A 15,571-nucleotide genomic window follows, 5' to 3' on the forward strand; every position below is an offset into this window, starting at 1 on the left:
GGGCGGGGCCGGGGCGCAGCTCCCGGCGCGGCTCCGGGGATGAGCGGCCGGCACAGCTGGGGCTACGGCCGGGATGACGGTAGGTGTCGGTGCTTCCAGGCTGCATCTCTCTAGCTTCCCCCCCACCACTCGTTTTTTCTTTCTAGAACTGTTGCCTGAGCCCTGCAGAGCTGCCTGCATTTCCATGTCTGCAAGCATCAAGTGTATACAGCAGGTAATTAATTACTTTATTGATAATAAATAGCACCCAGAAAGTGGCAGTAAAAGATGCACGAACTTATGCCTGCTGCCTTTCGCTGCTGCAATCGATGTTCCAAAACTGAGGGAAGCAGTAATGAGTGGTTGTTTTTTTTCAGGCTGCAGATATTACAGATGGATCCCTTTCCAAAAAGCTGTTATGAAAAGGATTAACTGTGTCTGTCTCTCCAAAAGCAATTCTTTTAAGTAAAGAAGATTTAGTAGAGCAGTAATAGGTCTTCTGATCCTGTGCAGCTGTTGAAATGTGATATCTAGACTTCTATAGAAATGAATAAAATAAGGTATATATTTTTATGTTTCTAGAACATCAATAAATTGTACAGATCAGTATCAGAGATCTCTTACAGAACAATTTCTGCTTTCTGGTTTGACAGTTTTTAATTTAGTCATCCTCCTTTGCTTCCCACCTCCAAGAACGTGTGTCACAGAGTGAGAGGGTATGTGAAGATACTGAAAGATTCCTACAAGAGTGTTTTGTAGCACCCGTATCCTTCACAGAGCGGGGTGGATGAGAGACTGGCAGTGTCCAAGAAGACAATCTTTTGCATAACCTTCAGGAGTCTCTCTTGACAGCAATTATTTTAGCTGCTGAGTGTCCAACAAGTGTTCTGCATAACCTTCAGGAGTCTCTCTCTCTCTTAACAGCAATTATTTTAGTTGCTGTGAGTCCAAAAGGAAGTTTGAATGCCAAGTGGAGTTGGTTGGTGCTAGTAGATAGTGTTACACATTTGGGCATATAGGTAGTAGGAATAAAGCCATGTGTGTTCTTACAGAGCTGCTAAGAGACAAATTATATTGCCGAAGCTTGTGTAACGGCATTTAAACCCTAAATCTGCTTTATAGACAGGCTGAGAAAAGATATTATTTTATAAGCTTAGCTCTTCAGAAAATGCCAAAGACAAGTAAGGGTATAACAGATCACTGTTTTTGTTACATAAACTCAAGGAGGGTTAATACCTGTGCTTGATTTTAAAGTTTCTGCTTGTGAAAGTATGTGAGAATACTCTAATCAAAAATGTGCTTCTTGGGGAATCTTAAAGTAAAACTGTTACTGTTGATACTTTCTGAGCATAAGCAGGAGAAGAATTTAATTGCTTCTTGCACTACGATACCAAAGTAGAAAAAGAAGTGCTAAGAATAAGTAATTCTCTGATACAGATAAGGTTTTGTTATCTCAAACAGTGTACGAGTATTCCAGCTCTGGTGGCAGCAAACTGTGTTATTAAATGGGTCTTGCTGCCCACTCTATTGGGGTCAGGAAGTCCAAAAATGTTAATTATCACACTGTACCCTTCACTCAGGGTGAAGAGATACCACAACGGGCGGGAGTGAAGAAGGAAGCTGCCTCAAAGATTTACTGCAGTCATAAAATGGTTTTAAAAATAACTGCATAGTCAGTAGCTAAGAGATTGAGTCATCTGCATCTAATGTGAATCACTGGAGCTTTTACACTATTTTTCCCAGTAAGAATTAAATGCTGTCTCTTTGGGAGAGTGTAGGTGTGCATGCAAGTGTGTTTACACCTGCACCTGCCTTGGAAGGTCTCCAGAGACCTTAGCAATGTAATTACAAACTCCCCAGAAAATTAGCAGTGCAAATAACTGAAGATACAGTGATCTGTTGATGCGCTGTGATTTCCTCCGGGTGTTTTGTACAAGATACTTGAATCCCCCCATCTTGTTGCAGCCTGTTTGTGCTAATAAAAACACACCAGCTTAGAATTTAAGCGAAGTTCTCGGATACCAAACTTTCGAGTCACTCCTGCTCAGCAAGCTTTGCTTCAAGCCTCATGAGAACATGTAATGATTATTTTGTGCGTAGTAGGAAGAAAATAATGGTGCTTTCCTTTCTTTCCTTTTGAAGGACCTTCAGAGTGGCACAAATCTTTTCCTATTGCCCAAGGGAACCGCCAGTCACCTATTGATATAGTTTCTGCAAGAGCAGTTTATGACCCTAACCTGAAGCCGCTTATTATCTCCTATGAATCATGTGCATCTCTCAACATCTCCAACAATGGCCATTCAGTTATGGTTGAGTTTGAAGATGCTGATGACAAGACAGGTGAGACTGACACACAGCCAACTGACTCGGAATACCATTCTCTGACTTTGTGAGGGAAACAATGAAGTACATCCTGTATAGCATATCTTATATGATGTATAAGTTTAGAACAAGGCATATCACCAGAACCCTTTCTGTTTTGTCTTCTTGAGCCTCACATTTCTTGTCTTCACTTGAGTGTCTCTAGCGATGCAATGCAATACTGCCCAGCAGAACTCTCTTTCTGCCTCAGGGAAAGCTCTTGCATCAGGAGAATCGGGAGTTTGTTTGCAGCGCTTCCCTTTGAAATAGGGATTGTCAGTGTGCTAGATAGGGAATCCATACGTCCCTTCAGCACTCCTTGACCACATCAGCACATGGAATAGGTACGCACACTCCTCACTGCCCTATTTCTGCGATCATCCAACTCAAAGGTGCTAACACAGTGCCAGCTCTGTGTGGCTCACTGCCCTGCTTCCACCCACGGGGGCAGGGAAGAGAAGAGGACTACCAGAGATCAGGTCATGCAGCATCGTTGTCACAATCACAGTCCATTACCCCGCTACTATCTGGACCAGCCAGTCACTACCTGTCACTTTCCATTGCTTACTTCTTTCCCCCACTGCCTCATAGCAGTTCAGTTTCTTCAGAAATTATAAAATCTTCGGGCAATTGTGAGTTGGTAGCAGCTTGTGGATGTTGGACTCTCTGCAGTTGTATATTATTCTTGTCTCTTAGCTCTTGGCACAGAGCAGAAATGCTTTAAGTGATTGATTACTTCTGTTAATTCTACTTTCATGGTAGACTATGCTCTTACATCTGGGGGGTTGGGGAAGAGCATTCAAATGGAGATGATGAAGTAGCTGATAAATTGAAAGAGTGCATTGAAAAAGAAAAAAACCAACTAAGTAACTTTTTTTTAAACCTGTCAGTCAGCTGATTTCATCTTCCATTTGGGTGTGTTTATTGATTCTAGCTAAATAGGGTACCCTCGCTACTCAAAACAAGTTACTGTTTCTGTCTGCGCTGGTAACCCTTTGAAATAAGGGCTGGGGGTTAAAGTTCCGGCCGTTTTGTTTTAAAACTTCTCTCAAAGAATGAATCTAAGAAACTGCCCGACTGAATGGTCAAGTTTTCAAGCATCTTCACTGAATTTGAAGAGAAGACTGGATGTGCATTTTCCAAAATCATGCTACACAGATCCATTAAGCATGTCACTTCACAAAGAGAATTTGTAAAATATATCGGGATGCATTATCTTAGCTTGCTAACTACTTTTGTGTCATTCTAAGCTGAACTACATATGTGGAACAGTGAACTTTATCCAGCTTCAGAAATTTAAGAACACCATCTATTACTCTGCATCTAGAGATACAGACTCAGAGCGCATGCAGGAATGACAACCTCTGCCCTTTCTACACGAAGCACATGCCTTGTGTTAATAACACTTCCAAGGAAGAATGCTGTTAGGAGTGGAAAACGTGGTTTAAAGTGTTTTTAGTTGTGTTGAAATAGATCTAGTGACTCACAGCTCTGCATAAATGGCACAACAGAATTTTGACAGTAACCCATCAGAGCTAGATTTCTCAAAATAGTGTTTGAGACAGGTGATGCATTCCATTGCGAACTTCGAGAAAACATACTAGGAGGTACTTATATTCTTAATTAATACTGAAACCTTTGCTTTGGTAAGGCCAGTTGCTTGCATGAAGGCCAGCTGGAACTATGCACGTGTGGTAGCACTGTGCAAGCCACAGCTTTAATGATTTTTAAGAAAATGTTATGGACTATACTGAGGATAAGTGTTTTACAGTTACTAAATGTAATTTTAATTTTCCTAATGTAAGACTTTGATCAGGTTTTCATGTCTTTTGGGCAAAATTTATTTGATTTAGTGCCTATAAAATTACAGGAGGATTACCGATACTGTTGATAAAGTATCTTCTATAGGTGGCATCTTAAACATTAATCTGTTCTTAAGTGTTATTTCTAAATGATGTATGAAGTTTCTCTGTGGCATTTCCTCACCTTTATAAGGTGATTTGAGATTCTGAATGGTGTCATGTGAAGTACAAGCTATTATATTACCTCTTCTAGGGGATCAGGTATTTAAAGGAAACAGAATATAGATAACCACACGAAGGAAAGACGCTCTAAAGAGGAAATGCTTATCTGAATTGTCTACCTGATGCTCAAGGTATCTATGCTCTTCTGCACAAACTCTCAAGTAGCGCTGTCAAAAACGTTTTAGGTATATGAGTTTCATATTGTGATTTATTTTTTTTTAATATTCAACTTGTATTTATTGTGTTTTAACAAGAAAGGCATAACCATAACAAAGCTACCGTATCTTCATATGTCAAATATACTCATTCAGAAAAGCTACAAAAATTCTGTGTAAGTAGTCATTCAATGTTTTTAATTTAAATTTTTACAGGAATTCAGGTGCTTTCCATTAAGAAATCAAACCCTTCTAAATGTCTGGATGATGCATATCTTTGATACTGGCAAATGGGAGATGCTGCTGGCTTGTTTTCGACTACTGTGCCAACAGTGGTTATTTTTTACTAACAGGAAGCTAAAAAGCCAGAATGCTTAAGGTTTTTCCTCTTTTTTTTTTTTTTTTTTTTTTTTTCTCCCCCTGCCCAGCAATCAGCGGAGGTCCCTTTGAGAATCCCTTTCGGCTAAAGCAGTTTCACTTTCACTGGGGGACAAAGCACAGCCAGGGATCAGAGCATACAATTGATGGCAAACCTTTTCCATGTGAGGTAATGATGTGTTTTTACAGATGGGATTAATTCATGCAAATGCCATTGACAAACGGCTTTGTCTGCACCAGGGACTGCATGTTCTTTAGGATTCTGATTGCTTCCTTACCATGGTTAGGGCAACGCAGACTTTAATGAGAATTTTATTCCTTACACTGAAGTTATCTGTTGATCACCCTGCTTTTTAGAATGCAAACTTATCCCCCCGGTGCAGCCCTTTCTCCAAGACCCTGTCATCTCATACTAGTCAGCAGGACACAGCTAGCTGCTCACACAGCACCTCGTAACGGTCCTTTGCTGCGCAGTCGAGTCTGCTGCACACCATTGATTGCATCCTCTGTACTTGCACGGACGGGAAGGCTATACTGACAAACACGATGCTGAGGAGCCACGTCCAGCTCCATTGCCTGGCACAGTTAGCCTGGGCTTCAGCTGATGATCACAACCTGTGAAAGGACTGTGCTGGTGGTATCTATAGCTTAGAATTGGCTGCATCTGAGGGCTCAAGAGGGAGTTCTGCAAAGCTCAGACAAAGCACAGCCCCTTCCCAGCACACTCTATCCCAAATACTACAGTAGCGCAGCAGCCCGTGGTCTACCAGCGAGTGCTGGAGCACAGGGCTTCATGGGGTGAAGGCCCATACCAGGGAAGCTGGGTCACAGGTTAACACCTGAGTTGTTTCAAACCAAGGCTGCTACATAGAAACTCTGTTTAGTGTCTGCCCATGCTTATCAACTGGTCCAAACATTGAACTTGCTCACCTTTCCAAACATGTCTTTGGAGCAAAACCTACATTCTGTTATGAACAACCATTAGTGCCCGTTAATGTGACTGCCCAGGGCAGGGGGGTTCGAACTAGATTATCTTTAAGGTCCCTTTCAACCTAAACCATTCTATGATCATAGCTTCTATTGCTAATTTGTTTAATTCTTATTTTTCTTTAAAGCTCCATTTAGTTCACTGGAATGCCAGAAAATACGCAACATTTGGAGAAGCAGCAGCAGCTCCAGATGGCTTGGCAGTAGTTGGTGTTTTCTTGGAGGTAAGAATCACAAAAATAGCATGTTTACATGATGAAAAGCATTATGCTGTCAAGTGTTTGAGAACCAAGCCACGTATTTAAGAAGTGCTTAAGGAAAACAGATGACTTATTCGAAGCAGTAACTCATTGCAAATTGCTGTTAAACTTACCTTAGTAGGAATGTGGAGACTCGGATAAGAAAACAACACCTATTCACAGCATAATTATAGTAATTTTTATTTAACCTGTCTATTCCATTCCTTTAGATTGGGAAAGAACATGCCAAAATGAACAGACTCACTGATGCTTTGTACATGGTAAAATTTAAAGTAAGTCTTAAGCTCTTTAAATTTAATTGTTTCTGGGATATCCTTTAAAAATCAAGCTCATGTACACGTTTGAGGCAAAAATGGAAAGTCACCCCCCACAAATCCTCCCACGGTTAGAACATCATAGCTGTAGTCTCCCCTTCCCCTCCCAAGTTCAGCTGATTTACCTAACCGCAGGTGCTTCCCAAGGCTGACACCACTGGTCATCCAGAGGTTCTGCCTTTCCCGGAATATCTAAGATCAAAAGCTCCATGACCCTTCTGGCTCTTGCACTCAGCAAAATAATCCTCTTCCACTACACCTAGCCTCAAACAAGTCAAAGCTGGCTGCCTATCTTCTGCTGCAAAGCTCTGCCAAGGGACAATTTAATGAGACCCGGAGCTAGTCTGTTCTTACAGTGGTACCTGAACGTGGTCTTTAACCAGATGTGTCTGAGAGCTTTGCTGAAGACTGACACCTGCTGCATTTTCTCAAGTGCAGACTGATTAGACCACTACAAATGTTACCCTCTCTGGATTTACATGAGGTTAATGCATTCTATAATATACACAAGTTCCAATATGCAAAATAAACTATATCTAATGCTTGAGTGGGCTTATTAATTCTCACTCCTCTGTATATGCATGTGAAGGAGAGGAAATGAAGGCAGTTACACAGCACTATGTAGGCTGCAGACGCTAAATGATACTTTGATATTTAAGTGATTTCTTCCACTTGCTGGAAAGAAATAGTTACCGCTCAGCAGAGTGATGGAAGGTCCGCAGGCTGCCAGGCTACTCTGGGATAACGGGTGTTATTAGGCAGCCAAACCTTTGTAGACTTTCCCTTTCCCCTACTTTTTAGTATTACTTCAGCTTTTTTTTTTTTTTTTTTTCTGATTCAAAGAGAGATCTTTAACCCGCACTTAAAACCAAAAAGATCAATTTCAAGTATCAATTTTTTCTTCCCCCAGGGAACAAAAGCTCCATTTAGAAGCTTCAACCCCAAATGTCTCCTGCCTTTGAGTCTGGATTACTGGACATACCTCGGTTCTCTGACAACACCGCCCCTTAACGAGAGTGTAACATGGATAGTGCTGAAAGAACCCATCAGAATTTCTGAGAAACAGGTAAACTTTGGATACTCTCCCAGTTCTTGTAGGATTCAACCCTGGATAAACAGGCAGTGACTGTGTTGATTTGCAGTGGGGCTATGTTAAAAGACCATTGGCCTGTGCATAATCAGCCTGTTCAATAATCAGCACTGCTGTTTTTTCTGTTAAAGCTCTCTACGATCTCGGCTTGAACCCAACCTATTAACAGAATAAAATGTACCAAATAGTTTCCTTTGATCCTTTTCAAAAAACATTAATATTGATTGGCCTCTTAAGTGGTAATTATTTCACCTGAATTTACAGCTGGAGAAATTCCGCATGCTTCTCTTCACCAGTGAGGAAGACCAGAGGATCCAAATGGTGAATAATTTTCGCCCCCCTCAGCCTCTTAAGGGGAGAGTAGTTCGAGCTTCCTTCAAGGCCTGAAGAAAACTGATAATGGCCCTGAGATATCCAAGAGCTTCCACATCTGAGATACTATAAACAAAAACTCTGGTCTTCAGATCACTTATGGAACACACAAGATAGCCATTTCCATCAACGTTCTACTCGGATGGGGACAATCTTCTGATTTTATATTCCATTTGAATTGCTTATTCTGTTAAGAAATGGGATCTTTTTAACTAGCACTTTTTAATATAAGGGATAGTTGAGTAAATGAGAGTGTTCTTCAAGACCTGAAACTCTAAGAATTAAGATGAAAATAAAATCCCACCTAATATAAAATGGGAAACTATGTAGTGATCTACTAGTACTGATGGCCACAACTTCTAATTGTCCCATTTAATACATGTTGAAACGGTAGTCAAGAATTTTGGACAAACTGGACTTAAATTTTCCTTACTGATCCCTTGTCTGATTTAAAGATTGCTTTCACTGTGTTCTTGCTGCCTGTTGACATAGACAATGCACGTGAGTAGCACTAGAAAAAAGTTCTTTACTCTCCTCAAGCAGGCACTGGTATGAAAGCTACTTCTATATTTTAAAGTTACTCTTCTAAGATGCTATTTATAACTAATTTAAACTAACAATGTAAATGCTGTGTTTAAAGCAGGCCATTTGATTGCACAGTGTTGTGTAGACACTTGTTCCCTTAGCCCACGCAGCATCCGTAACTATAATGCCCTTGTCAGTTGTGTTCAAAAGCACTTCTATAGCAATTCAGGTATGTGTTTTGTGGTTCTCAATTGCTCAAATTCTACCTCAATTAACTAAGTGATTTGCTCTGCAATACGACCTCCTTCATTGTCTGCCCTATAAGCTGATGCTGTTTACTTTAGGGACCTAATGTGGGTAGACTTGACCGCACTGAACGCGCATCGCTGCGCACACCACCCCCTCGCAGTGTCAGTCTGCCAGGGATGCTCCCTGCAGGTACAGGGTTTCCTCTGTCCTGGGTCCCTTCACCCCTTCAGAAGACAGTCGCTGTAGAAAAGCCGCGTGTCAGTTTACTGCAGCTTAGTGACAGGATGCAGACCTGTGTCTCCGGTACTAGGTACAGTGCTGTTATCTGTAACTACCCGCAGCCTGTTTTCAGGTACTTTAATTCTGGGCTTCGAATGTTCTACTTCATCTGTATAGTTCAGATAGAAATTGCTGATGTTTATATGCTGATGTTCTCCATCAGCTTAAATGGAGAAATCATCAAAGATGTACAATGTAAAGGAAAGTCGGGGTGGGGGAGGAGAAGAGCAGCTACTCTGGGCTGTTCTCCGTTTTCAGAAAGGGAGAAAGACACTAACATGAAGCGAAGGACAAGGACTGGAAGATGAGAATTCTAGACCTAACTCTTCTATGGTTCTCCTGGTACACTGACCTAAAACTTTCTGTTCCTCAGTTTCCTCATATACAAAACGAGGGTAACACTGACCTACCTCACAGGGATGTTGTGAGGGCTAATCCAGCATTGTTTTAGATGAGAGATTCTTCTACAGCAGATGCTAAAGGAAACAGAAAATCATTACAAAATGCAATGTTTTTAGCTATTATGAATGTAAATTTGCTAGTAATGCAAACTGATATTGCAGAAAACCTACTTAATGTATCTTAGTTTCTTTAAAAAATGAAATAAATGAGACTTTAAAAGTAAGTGTGCATCTCTTCATTCTTTATTTTGAATAGACCTACCTCTCCCAACTGTCTTTCTTGGACTTTCATTAACAAAAATGCTGTTTGAGATCTTCAACTGATGCATCTGTTTCAGATTGAGGAATGATTTGATTGTTTACCTTCAGTTTCATTGAAGTTTTCACCTTGATTATGCTATAGTACAATAATCTAAGTACAGATAAGTTATGCCATCCAAGTTTCTGGACTTTTTTTTTTAAGTTCTAGAAAGCCTACCTCTGTTTAAAAACTGGTTTTAGTCTATATTACAGTTTTCGGGACTAACAGTTTGTATCCAGCTTAATCCTTTCACTCAAATTCTGACATGTTTCATAGCTCTTGAATCTTGCCCAGTCAGAGTTAAATTATTATTGTCATGAACCTTATGTCCCTGTTAAAATTAAAACCTACATGAAAAGACTCAGTTTAAAATGTAAAAAGCCCAAATCCGTTTCAGTAGGGGTTAATTAAAATACTTCCCTGATTAAAATTTAACCAATATTACTTACCATCTATAGCTTAATCAAGCTACTGAAGTACTGCTGCATTAGTATAAGCACACACGTTCACAGAGCAGGTCCGTGATCAGCATTTTCAGTGTTTCATTCCAGTTGTACACGCAGGTTTCTGCTCACTCAGACTCTCATGGAAGGTAAAGATGGCTTCATACCAAAATTTTGTCCAGTTTTTCGCCAGCTATAATCACTCAGTCTAATAAAATCAAAATCTTATTTATCCACAGAATGTGTCCATTCTGTGACCTTGAACACAGTACTTACTTAAGCTTCTTTAAGGGTGGTTTACTCATGAACAACAGACGGATAATGTTTAGCTCACAAGGTTATTGTAAAAGCTTAGCTGTTGTAAAGAGCTTTAAATGCTGAATCCCCCAAGGTGTTCTGTGTCTGGGAGAAACTGAACTATACCTTCCTTCAGAAATAATCTTATTTACAGGGTTGTATTTTTTTGCATTAAAGAACACGATCTATTTTTACCATGGTAAAGCAAAATATAAAAGGAAGCCCATTATAGTCTTTGTTGATTCTTGAAACCTTGGTCATTCAATAAAAATGAACAAATATTTGATTTTTCTATGGTTTTAAAGCTATAAATGACATTCTACAAGTTAGTGCACTTCATTTATTTTGAGATTATAAAACCAAACTGTAAGAAGGAATATCAAATATTATATGAAATAGTGAATTGTATTGTATATTCAATGCATAATGCAACCAGTATGGCAAAGGTACAGTATTCAGTTAGATTAAGCTTTGCTGTACCGTCTTTCCCCTGTAACTGAAAATATAGTCCACCAGGAAAACATAGCAAAAATAACAACAATCAAACTGATTGGTGATTTTAAGTCTTTTAAGACTGGGGAACAATCTAAGTTGTTGTTCAGAAGGGGTAGCATGAATTGCTTCACTAATGATTCTTTCTCATTTAGCAAAGTTCTAGTAATAATATTCTGGGGCACAAGGAACCACATTCAATTGTATTCCTTATACAGGCTCTTGACTTGTTGAAATATTGGTTGCAATACAGTTACCTCCAGAGCCTTATAGCAAGAACTCCTTTATTTCTTTTACCGACATTATTTTATCTTGTTACCCGTGAGATGAGGATAATCAAACCCAAAGACTGTGTACTATATTTATAATATGCTTTGAGACCCTCAGAAGATACTAAATATAACAGCACAAACTTCTATGATTTAATAATTCCACTTGTGATCTGAGATACATTTCGGTGCTTGCACACACAGACATGACCATGAATTTGCCAAGTGCTGTGGTTTGTAAGACCACAGGAATCAAACCAGTGTGCTTGTCTGAACTCCTAACAATATCCTAGCTAGCGCCTCTAGTACAAACGGCGCCCTCAAAGGCGGTTCATAGGGCCAAATACCCGTGCTGTGCATCAGTACTCCTTGAGGATCTGCAGAAACTTCATTTTTCTCTGGTTTCCTTCTGAACTGTCTTTCTCTGCACACAAACGTCACTCAGCAAAGCTTGTCCATCCAGGTCATTCAAATTCTAGAACATGTGCTATCCTTATCTTCTACCAACTATGTTGAAGGAAAAATAGCAGTTGAATCTTAACTACTCCAGCAAGACTTGGCTTAACTTGTAAAAGGATCACAGTTGGCATGACTGAGAGAACTTGAGGCCTTATATTCAGGGCAGCATCTGCAATTGCACAGCTGTAAAAGCTAGACTGAAAATGCCATCTAGTGGCTGGCTGTTTCCATTTCTTAGCACAACACTTAATTTTTAAGGGCATTTCAGTCAAAATGCAACAGATGAGAGAATTTAACTCTGACAATAATTACTTTTAAAGGTATGGGTGAGCGTAATTGAAATCCCTGTGCTGGCTCTACATACACGTCCTTGAAACTCCTTTATCAGATAAAAATCAATCTTACAAAACAAACTCAATAAATCAGTTACATATTTTTTTTCGCTTCTCTTTTCACTGATAGAGTGGAGATATCCTCTGCCTGATAAACTGCATGCTATCTTAACTTCAACTTTTTAACTTTAATAGCTGTAGTTAAGGCTCAACAGAGTTTTTTTCCATCCTCTGCAAACCATAAGACTTTTAGGTAGTTTCAGTGATACAGTTGATATGATCTAGTAGTCATTTATAATGATAAATTTAATGATGAGTGTAAATTAACCCAAATATAAGCATCAGGAGAAAAGTGTCGCAAGGTACCTTGTCACCAGATGGTGCTTTCAGTGGTGTTCAAAGGTCAGAAAGCTAAAAAAGGGATCATTTCAGGCGAAAAGCAGAGATAAGCCTGAAAAAAAAAGAGATGTTATCTTATACCTCAGATTAGCTGTTTTCCTCTCTGAATTCCTTCTGCATGCAAAAGTGACCATTCAGTAATGACACTGAGTACCAAAGTGCGTTGCTCTACACTGCCTGTAAGAGAGGGGGGCTCACGCTTTTTCTCAGTTACCCTGAGGAAACTACAGTATACTGATGAAACCTGGCTGACTTTGAGACAACTAGTCCCAGTTTGCACGGCTGTGAAGCAGAGAATGTTTATACCTCTGGTGTTCCATTTATACTGCTACTTGCATTACTTTTGAATTTTAGGAAAATTTCTGCCCCTCACTCCAGGTTGTGAACAGCAACATAGTAATGCAAACCATAGTTTCGTTTAATTTCACTTTAATATAGTGGAATATAAAATGCAGCAATTCAGGAGTCAACTCAGCCTGTTCAGCTGTTGGAGGGGAAGAAGGTGGAAGGAGGAGAGGGAGGAAAGGAATATAATTACTTTTCTACACATGAGCACTTCATACCAAGCCAGAAGACTTTCCTGCACTTGTAAGCTGTCCCCAAGAAATTTAAATTCACTTTTACAGTGGCACAGAACCTTAACTAAACGTGTATTTCAGTTCAACTTGAACCAGTTTGTAAGCATCGTCCGGCAAAAATCATGTATGTGGAGTTCAGATCCAATTACAGCAACTGGATAGGTCTTTGTAGCAGTCTGATCAACACAAACTGGGTCTTCAGTTTAACCCCTGCAGCTTCGCACACAGACACACTGCTCAGCCCCTGCTGTGACAGCAGAGGTTAAATGAAGTTGGAGAGTTGGAATGGCATTTTTCCTTCAGTTGTTCATTGCGTTTACCTCTGATCATTGACATTCCTTGCAGCTTGTTTGCTTTCCTAGCATTTGAGTATTTGTTTTAGATTATATAGGAAGATCAAAGACTGGAATTTGCTGTAACCAAACAAGGAAAATGCAATTGCCTTAACAGACCTAGAGGAAATTTATGTTTCCAGTCTCATGGGTTTTTTTGTTTATAAGAAGAGATCTCTGCATCTAAGGTGCTAATTTGCCTTCTGGGAAAATCCAAAATATGATATGCAGCTAATGAAGTGTATGTCACTGTTCACAGGGCAAAATACATACAGTAAACCGCTGACTTTTAAAGGCTCTATGCAGGAAGGTATCCAAGTGTTTTGCAGAGTGGTGTCATATTTATTTCCTTTCAAAAAGCTGGCTAGCTGGACTGTTATGCTTTTTGTGCAAAGGCAAATCCTGACTCAATCTGTATTCTCTAAGGTGGACCAGAGAGTCAATTCATGCAAAGGACCTGCCTTCCTTTGTGCAATGGCCATTCACAAGTGTCCAAAGGGTTTGGATCTATGGCTATTTTCTGGCGTGTATCACTAGACTAAGTCTTTCTCTCCATTTCAGGAAAACTCCTAGTGAACCACTTTTCTTTGCATTCATTGTTACTAGTCAGCTTTTCAGAAAAGGATTAGTTATTTATTGAGAATATTATTCTGATTTTTAACTTGCTTTCTTAGGAACATCAGGCTTATTTGATGTTTCTGTTCTTGGTGTGTCCCCGTAACAAGAAATGTTTACAAAGCACTAGGAGTCTCACACCTTTCATGAATATCAATTAGTTAGTGTAAAGTAATCCATCATAGTACCTGCTGTGAAGGCAGTGGGAAGTGATGGGCATCTGTTTGCAGCTTCTGGAAGCAGAAGCTGTACATATTCCACCAAACTAGCCACAGCCAGTTGCCCAAACACACAGGGGGAGGAAAAAAAAAAAGTAATGTTCCACAGGAACAAAGGAAACCCCGAATAGTACTGTATCAGTGTTAGGAAAGTCAGATCGAAAACTTTACGTTTCCCTGTCCAGTTAGTCACAGAATTAGCCTCCTTCTATAAAAGGACATGAAAAATTAGAAACAGCTGTTCTTCCAGCTCCTAAATACATCCTGGCTACTTCTTAACTTCAGCTAAAGACCTCATTATCCCAAAGTGCCAGAGCTATACCCAGTATACTTTCACATGCTATTTCCAAGTGATGCATACATATGACATCTTTTGCCTCCTAAATTTTGCAGTTCTTCTAGACAGTGTTGGATTTTCAGAGAGAAAGGGTGATGTAGTGCTGTTAGAACTCCAATTACTGTGGAACCACAATTATCTGAGCTTGAGTTAACTACAATTCTTTTAGCAACACAGATGCTCCCGGAGGTGAGTTGGCTGCTGCTCTTTTCAAAGTAGAATACTAAGTGCTAAAAGCCTCAAGCAAATTTTACGATCTTTGGAACACCTCCCTGTACTCCTTCCCAAAAAATCTGTTTTTCTTACCAGTGTGGCAGACATCTACCTCCAGTTCTGTGTATGAAAATCTCGACTGTGCAAATATTCTCTGTTACCACTGAATAATTCAGGTACTTCTGTATTAACTTACTTGAATTACTCTAGATAAGCTTGTGCATGTTCTATTATACCTTTTTTTTTTTTTTTTTTTAGAACACGTTTAAAATTCAGACCAGACTGCTGAAATATGTCTGCTTTGCAAGGGCTGCACAAAGTCATTTACTTTTGTCTTTGTAAACTGATTTTGGGAATTGATGTAGTAGAACAAATGCAATTTTTTCTGTGATGGTGTCAGCATCTTCAGTATATTGTAATTTAATCTTGAGCTAGTTATTCTCCTCAGATCATTCTTAATGCTTTGCTAACAAACTTGATATAGCTAAGATAATCAATAATATCAGTCTTTTTTGCCTTAAGATCATCATATAATCTAAAAATAAATCGAGGCATAAAAGATCACAAAATGGTAAACCCAAGCATATTTCAAGTCCCGGTATACACCAGGAGGTATGCAATATAAGCAAAACCAAAGTAATCCATTAATATTTTGGTAATCCCCCAAAGTGTTTACCAAAATGCATCTCCCCTTCCTTCAGTCTTGGAACCCTAATTCTCCAATAAGCATCCAGTAAATGGCACCTAACTCCAAAAGTTTGCTAAGAAACACCAGGGGAGAAGAAGGAAGCACTGGCTTTCCCATCCTTTGTACCCCATATCCAGAAACACGCAGCCTCAGGATCCGGGTTCTGGTGTTATTCATCCAAACTAACTGAGGGTTGATGCCAGAAGCGGCAGTACCTCTCCCTG

At 39.7% G+C, this 15,571-nt stretch overlaps 1 protein-coding gene across 1 annotated transcript; it reads left to right on the top strand.

Moving 5' to 3' along the window:
* The first annotated feature begins 39 nt into the window (after positions 1 to 39).
* On the top strand, positions 40 to 7,971 carry CA7 (carbonic anhydrase VII). Its single transcript, XM_009881375.1, has 7 exons — positions 40 to 79; positions 2,122 to 2,319; positions 4,948 to 5,066; positions 6,013 to 6,108; positions 6,354 to 6,416; positions 7,369 to 7,524; positions 7,813 to 7,971. The coding sequence occupies exons 1-7, from the start codon at positions 40 to 42 to the stop codon at positions 7,933 to 7,935; spliced, it is 795 nt and encodes a 264-aa protein (XP_009879677.1). The 3' UTR covers positions 7,936 to 7,971.
* Positions 7,972 to 15,571: the final 7,600 nt, after the last annotated feature.

This window comes from Charadrius vociferus, unplaced genomic scaffold (genome assembly GCF_000708025.1).
Source record: "Charadrius vociferus isolate BGI_N301 unplaced genomic scaffold, ASM70802v2 scaffold553, whole genome shotgun sequence".
NCBI lineage: Eukaryota > Metazoa > Chordata > Aves > Charadriiformes > Charadriidae > Charadrius > Charadrius vociferus.